The sequence below is a fragment of the Lindgomyces ingoldianus genome (assembly GCF_010093535.1).
Source record: "Lindgomyces ingoldianus strain ATCC 200398 unplaced genomic scaffold BDR25scaffold_13, whole genome shotgun sequence".
In the NCBI taxonomy this organism is placed as follows: domain Eukaryota; kingdom Fungi; phylum Ascomycota; class Dothideomycetes; order Pleosporales; family Lindgomycetaceae; genus Lindgomyces; species Lindgomyces ingoldianus.
Genome location: NW_022985174.1, coordinates 326309 through 340851, shown reverse-complemented (window position 1 = coordinate 340851; position 14543 = coordinate 326309). Strand labels below are relative to the sequence as shown.

Genomic DNA, 14543 nt, shown 5'->3' with positions numbered 1-14543 from the left:
GACTCTCCGCTGCAACAACACGCTCTACATCCTCTCCTACGCCCGCCCTTCCGCCTGCTCGGGCTGCTGCACCGTCCGCGTCTGACTGAACTCTACACTGCACCAGCCACACTCGCTCGCCTCCTGTCGCCAAACAGCGCGACGCCAGGGCAACACAGCCGCAGTGAGAAGCCTCTAGCTGGTCAGTGCGGCCCTCCAGACCTGCCTGTGCCTGCTGCCTCTCACAGTCGTCCTCACCACCGACTACTTCAACCGCTCTCTCCGCTGCACGTTGGTTCCTCCTGCTGATAGTTCTCTGCCTCTCTAGCTCCCCAACCCGCCTCTGACACCCTCCCGCTTCCTCGCTTCCCCCCTCGCCATGGCGGAGATTCGTCGAAAGCTCGTCATCGTCGGCGACGGCGCCTGTGGAAAGACCTGTCTGCTCATGTAAGTCTTCCGCCAGCTCCCCCCACCCACTCCCCCTTCCCCCCATCGCCCTCGCCCTGGCTCGCGTGTCTCTGTCTGCAGCAGCTAACCCGCCTTGTGTGCAGTGTTTTCTCCAAGGGCACCTTCCCAGAGGTAAAGGCCCCTCCCGATCCCCTGCGCATCCCTGGGCTGCGTCAGCCTGGGCCATCGGCGTCTCCATCACGTCGTCCGCGTCCATCAACTCCCCGTTATGCATGTACTGACACAATGCATTGCACAGGTCTACGTTCCCACCGTTTTTGAGAACTACGTCGCCGATGTCGAGGTCGACGGCAAACACGTTGAGCTTGCTCTGTGGGATACCGCGGGCCAGGAAGATTACGACCGTCTCCGCCCCCTCTCATACCCCGATTCACATGTCATCTTGATCTGCTTTGCTATCGATTCGCCCGATTCTCTCGACAATGTCCAGGAGAAGGTACGGCCTGCATGAGCCTGTTTCTCTTGGAACCCACATACTGACGCTCTCCCCCAGTGGATCTCTGAAGTCCTGCACTTCTGCCAGGGCCTCCCTATCATCCTTGTTGGCTGCAAGAAGGATCTCCGTTACGACCAGAAGACCATTGAGGAGCTCCACAAGACCTCGCAAAAGCCCGTGACACCAGAGCAGGTCAGAACCGTCCCCCACAGCAGTAGCTAGAACACCAACTAACATGTATGCCAGGCTGAGGACGTTCGTAAGAAGATTGGCGCACAGAAGTATCTTGAGTGCTCAGCCAAGACCAATGAAGGCGTCAGGGAAGTGTTCGAACACGCCACCCGTGCTGCTCTCCTCACACGGAAAGATAAGAAGAAGCCCAAGTGCTTGATTTTGTAAATCAGCACGTCCGGCTTAAGGTTCAGGCCGCCACAAGCCCATGACGACGAATTTGGACAAAGAATGCTTCTGTGGCGGTCCGTGTGTTATGGTGGCTCCTTCGCGATGGACACAGCGTGGAAGATGGATCTTGGTGGAAGGCGAATTGACCTACCCTGGCTAATTAGAGCCTTTTTCGATAGCACCTATGAGGCGTTTTGCTCCGGAATCTTGAAAGCACATCATCTTGGGGTAGTTCACGATGGGATTCTCAGCGGCCCGAAGAGATTGCGCAGGTTATCGGATTCAGCAATAGTAGGACTGTCTTAGAACTGCTTGCTCGAAAACTCTGGAGATCGTGTCAAGTATGCTAAGATGGTTTCCGCAATCCCCCCTCCCAGCAACGACCCCCCCGTATACCAACTACCTCTGGTCCTTTTCGTCCTGCGAGCTTTCTTCTTGGCCGACTCTGAGGAATTTCCTGGTTCTGAGCGCACATCGATTCCCTTTCCCTCCCCCTCTTTCATACCTGGCCTTTTCTATATATTTCGACTTGATGGCTGAATTGTTTGTAGTTCTGCGCATCCTCGGTGTAATAACTCTTTCATTTTCTCCGTGTGCGTCTCAGTCCTGTGTAGGGTGTTTGCAATTGATATCCTACAAGTCCTAATACCGCTCATCAGCGTCGCCATCTATCTGCTTGACGTGAATTTGGACAATCATGACCATCTTCCTCAGCACCGAACCTATTCCGAGTCTAATAATCCTAGCCCCACTCGCCCTAGATGCTTTCGTGTACATCCCGTAATCCGCTTCCGCACTTGCATGCGTCGTACCGCACATCCTTCACCCTCTTCCGTCGTGAACCCCACTATCGGGTTTGTAGACCCGATAATCCGTGATCCTCTGACCACTATTGTTCAAGTACCTTGTCAATTCGACATCGAACAAGTCAAAGATGAGTGTGTATGCAAGAATGAAAGTTGTCATCCGTGTGACAGACCTCAGAAGTTTTCACATTTTGCAAAGAGGAGCCGCCGCAAATTCACACCGTTCGAAGCAGTTAGCGTAAGAATTCGAAAATTCACATGTTAGCGTTCTATCTGTGTCATCCGATTCCTTCTAAGCGGTGAAAGCTGGCTGAACTGAGGGGCGATATCTGAGTCTCCTTATGATGTGACTTACCTTTGGCCATTTTCTACAAACGTTCTACGGCTTACGAGAGCGTTGTGAGATTCTAGACAATAGGCATGCGCAATGCAATGCTGGCGGGTGAGGATATGGATGTTTGTAGGGTAGGCTCGGCTCTGTCTGTTGAATGGAAAGTGCTGACTAGGTGGTTTGGCAGAAGTTCTAGATCGCTAAGGGGATGGGGGGATTTATGGCTAGAGAGAACGCTATTGTAAATAGCATGTGATGGTGATGGTACGATATTGCTATGCGGTATATGTGCCATCTTAGATGCTACGTTATCTTTTGATGGTAGAGACAGATCCCTAAAACGACTGCCTGACGGACTGAGAAATCGACTGTAAAAGTGGTCCATACTCTGAGATTCAAACATTATGTACAGCTAACGTAACCTGATGCTCGAACGTTATTCATCCAATGCTGAAATGCTGTTCCTGCAACAATGCTGAAATGCTATGTCCACCCCCAACCTCCCAAAATCAATCCAAAATATCCAGGTCGATATAGCAAAGAAGAGATCAAGAGTCTGACAAGACATGACATAGTTCGTACATATATGAAAACTTGGAAACTCCTCCAACACACACTTGATCTTTCACATGAACATAGAAAGTAATCCCAGCGCTATCGATAACGCGAAAGAAGATGCTGAAGCTAGCGGCCGTCCTGCATCACCTTTTGCTGAAGGGGTTGGTCCTGGTGTTTGCTGCGATTCTGCCGTTGGATTGGCGGCGTTGCCAGAGGCAGGGGATGTTGCCGAGGATGAGGCGCCTAGAGATGGAGTAGAGTTAGGACTATGACTAATGGTAGGCGTTGAGGTTGGTGAGGATTGCTCACCTTTCGAAGTCGCCGTCCGGGACGCCGCACCTGATGTAGCGCTCGCGCTCGAAACAGTTTCTTTCCCAGCCTCCTTGACGCCAAATCCGACCTGGGAGTTGTCGAAGTCGAAGACCGAGTAGACATTCTTGAGGAAAACGTCTCCGACGAGCCATTGCGTATCGCCAAAAGTCTTGCGGCCAATGATATTGCTCTTGCAACTCCCACCTCCCAAGTCTCCGCCAATGTAGTCTGCTGTTGAAACGTTGTAGCTTTTTCCTCCAAACAGGAGCTGCACAACCTGCGTAGATTTGCAGGGGACAGTGAAGGTCTCTCCACTTTGGGAATACCCGGGGATGAGTTTGTGAACAGCCGCGGCGTCGTTAGCAGGCATTAGGATAAAACTCGTCCCAGAATCCAAAATCGCCGATCTTCCTTTCAGGCTGAGGGTTTTCCCATCAACACCTGCGTCATCTACAGGGATCTCCCAGAACCCATTATCATTATTTACAGTCTTCACATAGTTCAGATCACCGTCATATCTCTTGGTGTTAACCTCCCCGAAATTGAGCTCCCCATCGTTGGTTCCGTCCTTCGCCCTGCTAAGATGTATGCCAAAAAGTTTCGCTTTTATGAGTTTGGAAGTCGCAAGGACATCCATAAACTGAGGAGATTCGATAGTGCCGGGAACGGAATCGCCGCGCCCGATGCCCAGAATTCCATCCATGGGGTAGGACGAGAATTCTTGGGAGACATTTGTTGCGAGACCAAAAGTTAGACTGGGGCTGAGAGAAGAGAGGTGCATAGTGTCAGTTGCGATGATTCCAGACACAGACCCCGTGCCGTAGGTAATACTAAACGTAGTGTCTCCTTTCTGCAAAGTTCAACTCTATTAGCCGTCTTTCCCCACTGTTCCAGACGTCATATGAACGTAATAGGACCCAGAGGAGAGCTCACCTTCAGGCTTGTAGAGTCTCCTTCCCCAAACGTATTATGCGCCCCACAAGCCTCACTCTTACAATCTTGGCCCATAACCCACGTATTACTCGCCGCACTATCCAACAGCAGGTGATACTCCTCTTTACTGTCTCCAAACGTCACCGACACCATGTAGCTCATATCTGTGCCATCTTGGTCAATCGATTCGCTATTCTCCTGTGCCGGAGCCTTCGAGTTGACGATGTTGTACTTGTTGTCTCTTTGCTGAAGAGGGGTGGGAACTCGGCGTAGACGTAGCGTTGTTGCGCGCCAGTCGTCGGAGCCAGTGGAGAATCTGCCAGATGTATAGGTTCGCCGTTCGTGCCGCTGGGGGCTTGGAGTACCGCTGCTGTCACCGTATTCTGGTGTATAAGGATAGAAGGCCGTGACGGGTGGTGGAATCGATATGGACAGACATGCTGCTATGAATACGAGATGTGGTATTCCCATTATATTAAAGCTTCCCAGGGCATGCGAGGGCGAGAGGTGTGAATAGCTAGGTACAGATCATTTAAGACGACCTAGACTGTTTAAGAGTATAGATGGAGGAGAGATATGGAGAGACGTCGAGACAAGGAGCCGCAACCATGGATCGACGGTAGGGAAGGGGCAAAGCAAAGGAAAGCAAGGGGAAGGGAGCTGTGCCAATTGAGGGGTGCGGGAGTCCGATACGTCGTTCCGTCCGGAAAGTTACCCCTGCGCAATCTCAATCTGTCACCCCGAAAACTAATGCGAGCGTGGCAGCAGAACAAACAATGGAAGGGAGAGGGAAAGGAAGAAAGGAGAGGTGGAGGAGCCTTCATCTCCAAAGGCAGGTTCTTGAGGTGCATGCAAGCTGCATTCGCGACAGTGGCTCGTGAGCATTGAAGGGATGATCAGCTTGTGGCCCCTGAACACCCAGCCCAATGAACATGTTTGAAACAGCCACGGATGTGGCCATTCACCAATCGATTTCATGGAGACAGTCAGCCATGGAACTCTGAATCGCTTTTTCGATCATCGCATCGAGGAAATGGAATGTTGGGTGATGAGCACCTCCAACAGAACACCCTAGGGCCTGGTTTGTGACACGAACTTGTATCGTCTCAACCCCCTCCCTTGTCCCGGCAACCGTCTTTATGGATTATATCCCTTCTTGTGAGAGTTCCATGGGTGGCACCAATGGACATTAAAAATAGTGAAGTTCATGCAAGATTTTAATCCAACACATAGTAACCGAGGCGCTGGGACGGACAGGTACCGAACAGTACCTCGTCTGTCATCCAGCGAATAGATGTATGTAATACAACAGCTGTCAACGATTCAAGCTCAAAAGTCCTTCCACATATCTCCTGGCATCAATTCCAATCCCCTCGCCCAACCCCTTCGGGCCCCACCCAGCAGCTGCCCCGCCCATTTTTTGGCCAGTTGAAGGTACACCAAGCCTCCACATGCCACTGCCCATTCTGTTTCCTGAGCTCTTTGTTGATGAAACAGCGCCATCGCGAGCTAGGCGAACGAGGAAAGCTTCCCGCAGATCTGCCACATTGAACTCTTCCGATTCGGCCGACGTATTAGTGGGAGGATCTCGTTGAGAAGGTGGGAGTCTCATCCAGACTACCCACCACCCACGGCTGGTCTTGCATGTTCGTTCAATCTCTGAGAAGCTGCGTCGAGTGCCTGATACGGCCGCCAAAATCTGCGAGTGCACGTTGAGAGCCTCTACTCTATTCCAACCTGAGAGGCTAGCGGCGCTGCTAATTCCTTCCGCAATAAGTGTACCCGGCTCTGGAATGTTTGGAATACTTGTATGTATAGTAAGTGTGAGAGGGTCGTATACTAAATCATAGATTGGCTGCGTATTTGGTCCAGAGGTTGAGTTGGAAGAGACAGTAGTGTAGGGTTGAGAAGCTGCCGCAATGCGTGAGGCAACCTTATCTGGAGACGTGCTGTTACTCAGTGGGCGGTGTAAGGGGGAGAAATATGTGTGTAGATTCCGGTAGAATGAGGCAAGAGTCAGTGATTCCGTCCGATGATTGAATAGGAATGTGTAGATGAATGGACGATGCTGCGAACTTTAGAATGGATGGATTACATAGGCGTTTTGAGACTAGACCTACTACGTAGACGACAGGTCGCAGTCGTATAAGTCTGCGCGACGAACGCATCCCACCCAGCTCCTTCTCATAGGAAGGAGTCTTATCTTCCCAGCCTGGATCTTGTGTCGCTTTCTCGCCTGTGAGCTCAACGTGCACAGTTCGCAGTGGAATACGGTTGTTCCACTCGTCACCATCGTCGGCATTTTCGTCTTCCATGTCACCTTTAAGACCAATAATGAAGTATCCAGCATTCTCGTGCTGTATCTGTGTCTTCAGCTTCTCCTCTGCACGGTCAACATCAGGCTCAGGCTCTACGTAACGCATAGAGACCTCTGGCGATGCGTCTCCTTGGCAGGTAGTGTCTGGCGGTGAATATGGCTCACTGACTGGGGCGCTCTTCCCGCCCCAAACAGTGCCATAACCTAGAGTCATATATTTCATCCAGGTTTCCGCACCGCCTAGAGAAGCCATGATAGGTGCAGAATTGTTCATTTCAGATTGAACCGTCGAATCAACAGCGGTTGAGGCTTTGTCTAAAGAAGCCTCCACGGCGGAAACAATAGGAGGCGGTATGCCGGGCGGTATTCCAGAGCCTACATTCGTAGCGCTGCCACCCAAATGGGGTTGGGGTTGAACCTTCTTGGGCTCCGGAGTCGAGCGTCCTGATTCGGGCGCTTTGGGAGCCTTTCTCCGCCTCTTTCTTCGATCGGCAGTCGGGTTGTCTCGCACACCATAGGCATAGTCCCCGTAACAATATATCGACTCGATCCAGTGAGAGAGAGCACGGAGTGAACCCCGACTCACAGCCCCGACCCCTGAAAAGACAACACCGTCTGCGGCATGCACGTGGTTTCCGCTCCCAATCCAGGGTTCGAGCTCGGACGTGTTAGCTGGCGATTTGGGGTTGGCAACAGCCTTAGGGTGCTGCAGGGGCGACGGCTCGCCGAAACGAGACACCATAATGTCCACCAAGCCGTCTGTTCTACGGGCATAGTCCTCCAACACTTCTCGTTCCCCACTACCCCACTCTTCTTCTCCGACGCCCATGCCAAGTTCACCCCCGGCAGCAAGCTTCAGGCCCCCGAATATGTCGACTGCGGGACTGCCGTGTAGTAGGACATCCCAGTTGCTTGCAAACCGACCCCAGAATGCGGTCAGTAGGTTGCAGAACTTAGATCGGTCCAGACGGGCCCATAGGTCAGTCAGAGAGGCAGAATGGTGAAGGAGGAAGACAGAGTGGGCACGAATCAACTGCTGAAGTAGCAGTGCTGGAGGGCTGACTTCTCGCGCCGAGTACTCGACGGCCGGCGCTGCAGAGCTCGCGCTCGCACCTGCCGTCCTAGAGGCGGTAGTCGCAGCTGAGGGCAGTTGGGTAAGGTCGACGGAAGCAAGAATCCACCAGCCCGGCTCCAACTCTTGCAGGACAATGCGTGACTTGTGTGTTTCTACTGAGTCAACTGCCTCGCCGTTGGAGAAGCTCCTGCACAACATCAGTTTGTCTGCTCCAGAGCCCGCGCAACAGCATAACTTCAAATATACCGGGCAAAGTCGACCATGCCCTGAGCCAGTCCCACCTGGCGCAGCTTTTCGTTCTCCTGTTCGCGCAGTTCGCGCTCCGCTGGACGGTTTCGGCCATCGACCTTGGATCTCGTCTTTGCAGCCTTGGAGTAGTAGAACACGATTTGGTCGTGGAAAGTCTCGTCCGAACCTCCCAGTGACGGATTGTATATGGCGAGGAACGAAAGCTGCGCCGGAACAACCTTCGGAATGGCCGACGCAGACGACATTCGTGCTTTGGGACGAAAGAGCTACCGCGTGTGGAAGAGAGAGATCGGCTTGCTCGGCGGGCAATTGCGTCACCGAGCGAGGCCGCGGGGGGAAGAGCCTGAGGGCGCTGAGAGAGCAGTGCAAAGGTGCGTCCTTGAAGTTGTGACCGTCGAGCAAGCTGTGATATGGGCGCACCCTTCTATTTGTAGGCCATTTTCCTTGGCCCTACTTAGTTCAGCGGTTGCTGGTTGTCAGTGAATGTGCCAGGGCAAGGCCAGTGCCCCCGGTTCCATGCGCTGGGGCTACGCCAAGGCCTTGATCTGATCTGCATGGTATACCGACCTCAGGAGTATCACAACCATCCTCATGTCTCAATGATGCTCTGGAGGCTGCCCTCTCCTGTCCGCCCCTTCTCTGGGCTCAATTGTCGCCCCTACAGCTCCACAAAACACGTGGAACCTCTCAGAATACTTTTCTGCGGATCTGATCAGTTCAGTATCGCATCACTCTCCAAACTGAATAAAGCGAAAAACAAGGATCCTCTGCTGATAGAGTCTATCGATGTCGTCCATCGGCCCGGGAAACGTACAGGCAGAGGCTTGAAGACCATAAAAGACGGTACATATAGCTGTCAATCAACCCGTATCGTCGCATCCCAATTGATTCACAACCAGTTCCCATCAAGCGTGCTGCGACCTTAGATTTCAAGCTCCCTACCCACGTGCGCGACACCTTCACGAATTGGGAACCTCCTGTAGCATACAATCTTATCATCGCCGTCTCTTTTGGTCTCTTAATTCCCTCGCGAATCCTTGACGGGGCCAAGTACGGAGGGTTGAATGTTCACCCTTCGCTCCTACCAGATTTGCGTGGCCCAGCACCGATCCACCATACCCTGCTCAAAAGACGTAAATACACTGGCATTACTATACAGACATTGCATCCAACACACTTCGACCATGGTACCATACTCTCTCAGACACCTGCACCTGGCATCGAGGTTTGTCCAGGAGCAACGCCCGTCGAACTGGTCGACAAGCTGGGTAGCCTAGGCGGATCAATGCTCTTAGACGTAATTAGGCGCCGAGATTTTTTTCCACCTGTGCATGATGTTGGGTGGTATGCCAAGTCAGGCGGCCCGGTTGACAATGCGGAGAAGATCACCAGTGAGCATCGCTATGTTAATTTCTCAACTACCACAGCCGGCGACATCCAGGACCGCCACCGTCTTCTAGGCAACTTGTGGTGCACTTTGCTAAACGGCAAAAGACTAATTTTGCATGATGTTTGCCCCTACCACGGCGAGGATTCTACACGCCTTGACCCGGGCTTGTTTGTCGGAGAAACGGGCGATCTTTTAGCTCGAACACAAGATGGAAAGCTAGTCCATATCGTAGAAAGCACCGTTGAAGGTAGGAAGACAGGAAGTGGGAAGGGCTACCTGCGGTACCGTCCGTTTCTAGTCCTACCAACAAATACTGTGGAGGAACGGCAGTCTGAGTGAAAACTATGCGACGAACGCTCTGAAACCTCTTTCTATCAACCCCGAGCGAGACTTTGCGCACAATTGCCATCAAACCCAAAGATTGGCGGCTCTACTTAGCTGGAATTCACTAAAGCTCTTCTCCTAGTGCTCTCTACCTGTTAGATACTGACAGACAGAGAAACACTCTCACAAGTCCAAATTTAAAATCAGTCACCGATCAAAGTCACCTCAAAATGTATACATATGACCATCGGACCCTACACCAAATCTCTTTCCTTGCCGCTGTGCGGACACCAAACTATTGCAACAGCAATTCGTAGACATGATCGACTCTAATCATAAGTAATCTACACAATGGATATATCTACCATGAAGAAAGATTCACTAAGTCATCCTACATCTTCAAGTACTCCTCAGATCCATTCTCTTCTCAGGGGCTTCGATCATCCATCAAAGCCCAGACTTAGGACATGGTCGCCTTCCCATCAAGCTATCTAAACCGGTCCCAGGGTCCAAGCTCTTGGCGTCGGGTCGGACTTCATTACTCTTTTCTTCCTCATCATACCAGGAGCGAGTGTTGATTGTTTTGCTGCCTCTTAATAACTCTCTGTACCGCGTCATCATCATACAGTACTGAAATTCCTCCAAGAGTTTGCCTAACACCTTCCGTTCTGCATCTGGCTCCTCACCATAAAATTCATGGCAGTGTGCATTCACTCTCAGATTGAGGAGCGGGCTCTTCTGCGGTAAGTTTCCGAGGGTGATATAATAATCGCAAATAATGGCTTGCCGCCTGCACCCGACACAGCAAACGGCCGTATCCATGATATCCCTTTTGAGAGCTGAAACGATGAAGCGATCAGCGAAGACATAGGTGGCAGCCAAGACGTGACAGAGCTCCGTGTACGGTTCCAGGGAATAAACATCTTTTCAAGTGCGAAGTAATTTTCCCCGACTACATTGATTCTACAAACAGTTCGAAAGCTCGAGGCTCAATGTCCTCCATCGGAATAATGCCTATCATCCCTTCCTCGAGTCTATTGGATCGGAAGGCACCGGCAAAGTACCCTAAATACTGCATTAAGAGAGATTTGTGGAAGACTATTCCTTGTCTTTTGGAGCAACCTTTACAACGGCGGGCAGTTAGGCAAGCACGGGTCTACTTCGATTAGAATTAGTTACTTACCGGTACCAGTAGCTTAGCGTGGATTGACCTACGGAATATTCGGAGAACTATTCGGAATAACTTCGATGCATGTCGAGACCGCCATTGCTGCCAGACTCTTGCCCCCTTGGATCTTTTCTCTCTAAAGCGATATCCTCTCGGAAGTAGCGGTTGGATTTGAGGTGGCAGGAAAAGGTGGTCTGAGTAGGTGGCTAGAGTACAATTGCACCTGCTAGAGCTCTCTTGTAAGCAAACGCTTTAGGTCGCCTGCACGCTAAATCCGGAGGTTTGCATGCTCTCTCATGTATTTGGGCTGTGTGGCGTAGTCGCTACGTTTCCACGATCTTAAGCATTGTCTGTGGTCACTCCCTTTTCCCCCAAATCTTTTGAGATTATCGGCCAGATTCTTTCACTCAGAACCATTAGACGATTACATCATAAATCGATATTAGACTACATAGATCGTTACCATCACCACATCAACCACATTTTAACTTCTAAACCCATCCATCTTCTCCTGGCTATCCACATCTAGCTTGCCCAAATTGGGGCTCAAAGGAGACCTCTGGAGTGTGGTTACATGCCCAGGACGCCTTAGATTTAGAAATGCTTTATGGGGGACTACCAAGGAATAGATTCTTAGGCTACACTCAATATCTCTTGCTTTCAGAAACCTCCCGTGCTTGCCATACTTGTCAGCAAGTGTAGAAGACTAGCATAAAAGATTTAGTCATGCAAGAAATCACGACCAGCAACCTTTCTCCTCAATTACAAAGAAGGTCAATACTGATCATGTGGCATAGTCGTACCACCCACAGTTCCCTCAAGGTTCTCACGAACCTCGGCTCCCCAAAACGGCAGCGTAGGTGAAGTGGGGTTTGGCCTGGTGCGGCATCCAGAGTAATTGTGCCCCACCACGGGCAATCTTTACAGTAATTGAGCGTCCAGTTTCTTAATCTATCTCACATTAAGCCCCAGGACTTGCCTTTTCCCCCCCCAACCTTGCACTTCTAACGTCCGTTGATCGACCTAAACCTAGTAGAGTTGGTTGACAAGGAGATCCAACATCATGCCGTATGATTTGAAAGGTAGAAACGTGCTGATTACTGGCGGCTCACGGTAAGCTGCTACTCCTATCATGCTATGTCCTAGATGGAGGGGAGGGGTGAAGTATTGTTCTTCCGTCTCATGTTGTCTGCTTTAAATCACCATCTTTCCCTCAACCTTTCTGCATACTGGCTTGTTGCTATCTACTTCGGAGACTCCGCCCTCCTAAACTGTGCACGCGACTAACTTCACGTAGCGGTCTCGGCGAAGTCCTCGCCATAACCTTCGCAAAAGAGGGCTGCAACATAGCCATCAACTACTTCAACCGCATTGAGGCTGCCGATGAGGTCAAGGCTACGTGTGAGGGGTTTGGTGTTAAAGCTGTTGTCGTCAAGGGTGTAAGCCTTCATTCTTTATGCGAATCTTTTCCTGATCAAAAAGACCAAAAGCTGATTTCTAGGATGCATGCTTGACCTCGGAATGTGTCCGCAGCGTTGAAGAAGCGAAAGAGAAGCTAGGAGGCCTGGATATCGTTATCGCTAATGCAGTACGTCTTTGGTTTGGCATGTGATTCTCTTCACAAACCGCAAGCTAAGCCGAACATAGGGCTGGACAAAGTTCACTACATTTGGCGACCTGGATGCCATGAACGAAGATGAATGGGACAAAGCAAGCCTTCCCTCTCACCGCATTTTCCGCTCCCCTCGCCCCATATCTGTCTACCGTATATCTTCTATGGACATTTCATTGGCTGAAGCTAACGCCCACAGTGTTGGTCGGCCAACGTCAAAGGACCTTTAGCACTCTTAAAAGCCGCTAAGCCAACATTTAACTCTAACCCCGATGGCGGTATTCTGCTTATTACTTCATCAATTGCTGTATTTATCCCCTTCCCAACCTTACTCTCTGCCGTTGACCAGGCAATAAATAGGCCGTATCCCAAGGCGGTTCATCTATGGCTTACGCGGTAACCAAAGCCGCACAGGTCCAACTCATGAAATGCCTCGCCAGCACGCAGGGCCCCAAAATCCGCATCAACGCCGTTCTGCCAGGCCTCCTTCTTACTGAGTGGGTACGTCTACTCCATCCTTTTGTCTTTTCGAAGCCTAGCAGCGTATGTGTACTAAAGCGGGGTAACGGATAGGGTCTTCGCTACCCGCCTGAGGTGATCGAAGCTGTCAAGGCTAAGGCGGCGTTGGGATGTGCAGTAGATCTGCAGGATTGCGCGGATGTATTTGTCATGCTTGCTAAGAATACAAGCATGACGGGAATGAAGGTCCAGATAGATGGGGGCGCCAACATCCAGGGTTCCTAAGTAGATAAAGAAGCGGGGTTCGGTTTCTCGGGCCCTGGTTTCCTAACTAAGGGTAGCAAGAAATATGATTTGGAGGGGGGGTGGAGGATGGAATGATCCATCAGGGCGTATATCTTGAGGACATCTCCATCTGAACCCTTCAGTCTTCATCAGCCTGCTCTGTATCATCCAGAGCCCTCACTACCTCCTCCATCTCCTTCGGGGTCGCGATACCCCAGACACCCCCTCCCTTGACTGCCCCCTTCATGCCAACCTCCTTTCCCACAAGGTTCCTCCCGACCTTGCCTGGCCCAATCCCAATATACCTCTTCACCTTCTCTTCCTCGTGCAAATATTTCACCGATTTCCACCACTGCACCGTCTCTACGCACGATCTGGCTAACAGATCCTTCAACTGCTCCATGTTCTTGAATGGCTTGCCGGTGACATTCGAAACACAGGGCATCACGCCGGGCCAGGTAATGATATCGCTTCCATCCGCCTTCTCTTTGTATAGTAACTGCTTCATCATTTCCTGTGCCGGCTTCATCAACGGGCTATGAAACGGTGAGTCACTCTTCAACCGCACGTGCCTTGGATCATGACCCCCGAATTGCCTCAAATTTGTCAAGAGCATGTTGATTCTTTCGATGCTCCCACTCAGCACAATTTGGTTCTTGGAGTTGATATTCGCAACCAGGACCTGTTGAACCGCTGGAATATCCTCTGCAGAATCGGATTTGGAGCCGGGGGAGGACAAATCGAGGAACTCGCGGATACCAGAAACCAGAGCCTTCATGCGTTGTTCTGATTCGCAAACCAGAGCAACCATGCCGAATTCACCGCCTTCGCGCTCCACGGCATCTTTTGAAGACTGACTCATGACTTCGGCACGCTTCCTCACCATCTTCAATGAATCCTGGAAGCTGAGATAACCGCCTGCAACCAAGGCCGCAAATTCGCCGAGTGAATGACCCAGAGTGATATCCACTCGCTCCTCGGTCTTAAATCCAAATTCCTTCTCCATGACTCTGAGAATAAGGATGGAAGTCGCCATGATAGCCGGCTGCGCGTTCTCAGTAAGTGTGAGTTGGGAGTTTGTGCCTTCAGCGATGATGCGGGTGAGAGGGAGATCAAGCGTTGCGTCGATTTCCTCGAGGATGGGTTTCGCAGTATTGGGGAAGGCTTCGAGCCAGGGCGTTGCCATGCCTACTCTCTGCACGCCTTGGCCTGGAAAATGGAATATCAGCATGAGGTCGCCAGGGGCAATTGGTGTTTTCTTGCTAGGGAACTTCATACCTGGGAAGAATAGAGCAGTCTTCGGTCTCTTTGCTGGCCCTCGCAGCTCCACAACGCTCATCCATCTCCGCTCCCCGCCGACTCTTGATCCCCCGCACCTTGAACAAGCTCGTGATAAGCCCTTCATAAGCCCACTACTCTTCATGATAGCTTTCGGCATT

General features: G+C 51.3%; 7 protein-coding genes across 7 annotated transcripts; 3 read left to right on the top strand and 4 right to left on the bottom strand.

Annotated features, from left to right (window-relative positions):
* Positions 1–358: 358 nt before the first annotated feature.
* BDR25DRAFT_324798 (GTP-binding protein rho1 precursor) lies at positions 359–1282 on the top strand (the record flags this gene model as incomplete). The annotated part of the gene is made up of 5 exons (XM_033692179.1): positions 359–426; positions 531–558; positions 686–883; positions 941–1075; positions 1130–1282. 5 exons carry the CDS (start codon positions 359–361, stop codon positions 1280–1282), a joined length of 582 nt encoding a protein of 193 aa, XP_033548441.1.
* Positions 1283–3047: 1765 nt separating this feature from the next.
* BDR25DRAFT_222917 (acid protease) lies at positions 3048–4378 on the bottom strand (the record flags this gene model as incomplete). Its single annotated transcript, XM_033685081.1, has 2 exons — positions 3048–4142; positions 4226–4378. The coding sequence occupies 2 exons, from the start codon at positions 4376–4378 to the stop codon at positions 3048–3050; spliced, it is 1248 nt and encodes a 415-aa protein (XP_033548440.1).
* A 1115-nt stretch (positions 4379–5493) lies between these two features.
* BDR25DRAFT_21520 (uncharacterized protein) lies at positions 5494–7933 on the bottom strand. Its single transcript, XM_033684830.1, has 2 exons — positions 6346–7933; positions 5494–6293 (listed from the first exon to the last, which is right to left on the bottom strand). Exons 1-2 carry the CDS (start codon positions 7813–7815, stop codon positions 5541–5543), a joined length of 2223 nt encoding a protein of 740 aa, XP_033548439.1. The 5' UTR covers positions 7816–7933; the 3' UTR covers positions 5494–5540.
* Positions 7754–8332, bottom strand: BDR25DRAFT_303102 (uncharacterized protein). The gene has a single exon (XM_033689940.1). The coding sequence runs from the start codon at positions 8109–8111 to the stop codon at positions 7854–7856; it is 258 nt and encodes an 85-aa protein (XP_033548438.1). The 5' UTR covers positions 8112–8332; the 3' UTR covers positions 7754–7853.
* Positions 8333–8459: 127 nt separating this feature from the next.
* Positions 8460–9831, top strand: BDR25DRAFT_260042 (methionyl-tRNA formyltransferase). The gene is made up of 2 exons (XM_033686624.1): positions 8460–8709; positions 8766–9831. Exons 1-2 carry the CDS (start codon positions 8466–8468, stop codon positions 9593–9595), a joined length of 1074 nt encoding a protein of 357 aa, XP_033548437.1. The 5' UTR covers positions 8460–8465; the 3' UTR covers positions 9596–9831.
* A 1891-nt stretch (positions 9832–11722) lies between these two features.
* Positions 11723–13104, top strand: BDR25DRAFT_333712 (short chain dehydrogenase/reductase; the record flags this gene model as incomplete). Its single annotated transcript, XM_033692863.1, has 7 exons — positions 11723–11861; positions 12046–12187; positions 12250–12336; positions 12396–12458; positions 12560–12667; positions 12721–12861; positions 12934–13104. Exons 1-7 carry the CDS (start codon positions 11812–11814, stop codon positions 13102–13104), a joined length of 762 nt encoding a protein of 253 aa, XP_033548436.1. The 5' UTR covers positions 11723–11811.
* Positions 13105–13243: 139 nt separating this feature from the next.
* Positions 13244–14509, bottom strand: BDR25DRAFT_222142 (malonyl-CoA-acyl carrier protein-like protein transacylase; the record flags this gene model as incomplete). The annotated part of the gene is made up of 2 exons (XM_033685055.1): positions 13244–14313; positions 14383–14509. 2 exons carry the CDS (start codon positions 14507–14509, stop codon positions 13244–13246), a joined length of 1197 nt encoding a protein of 398 aa, XP_033548435.1.
* Positions 14510–14543: the final 34 nt, after the last annotated feature.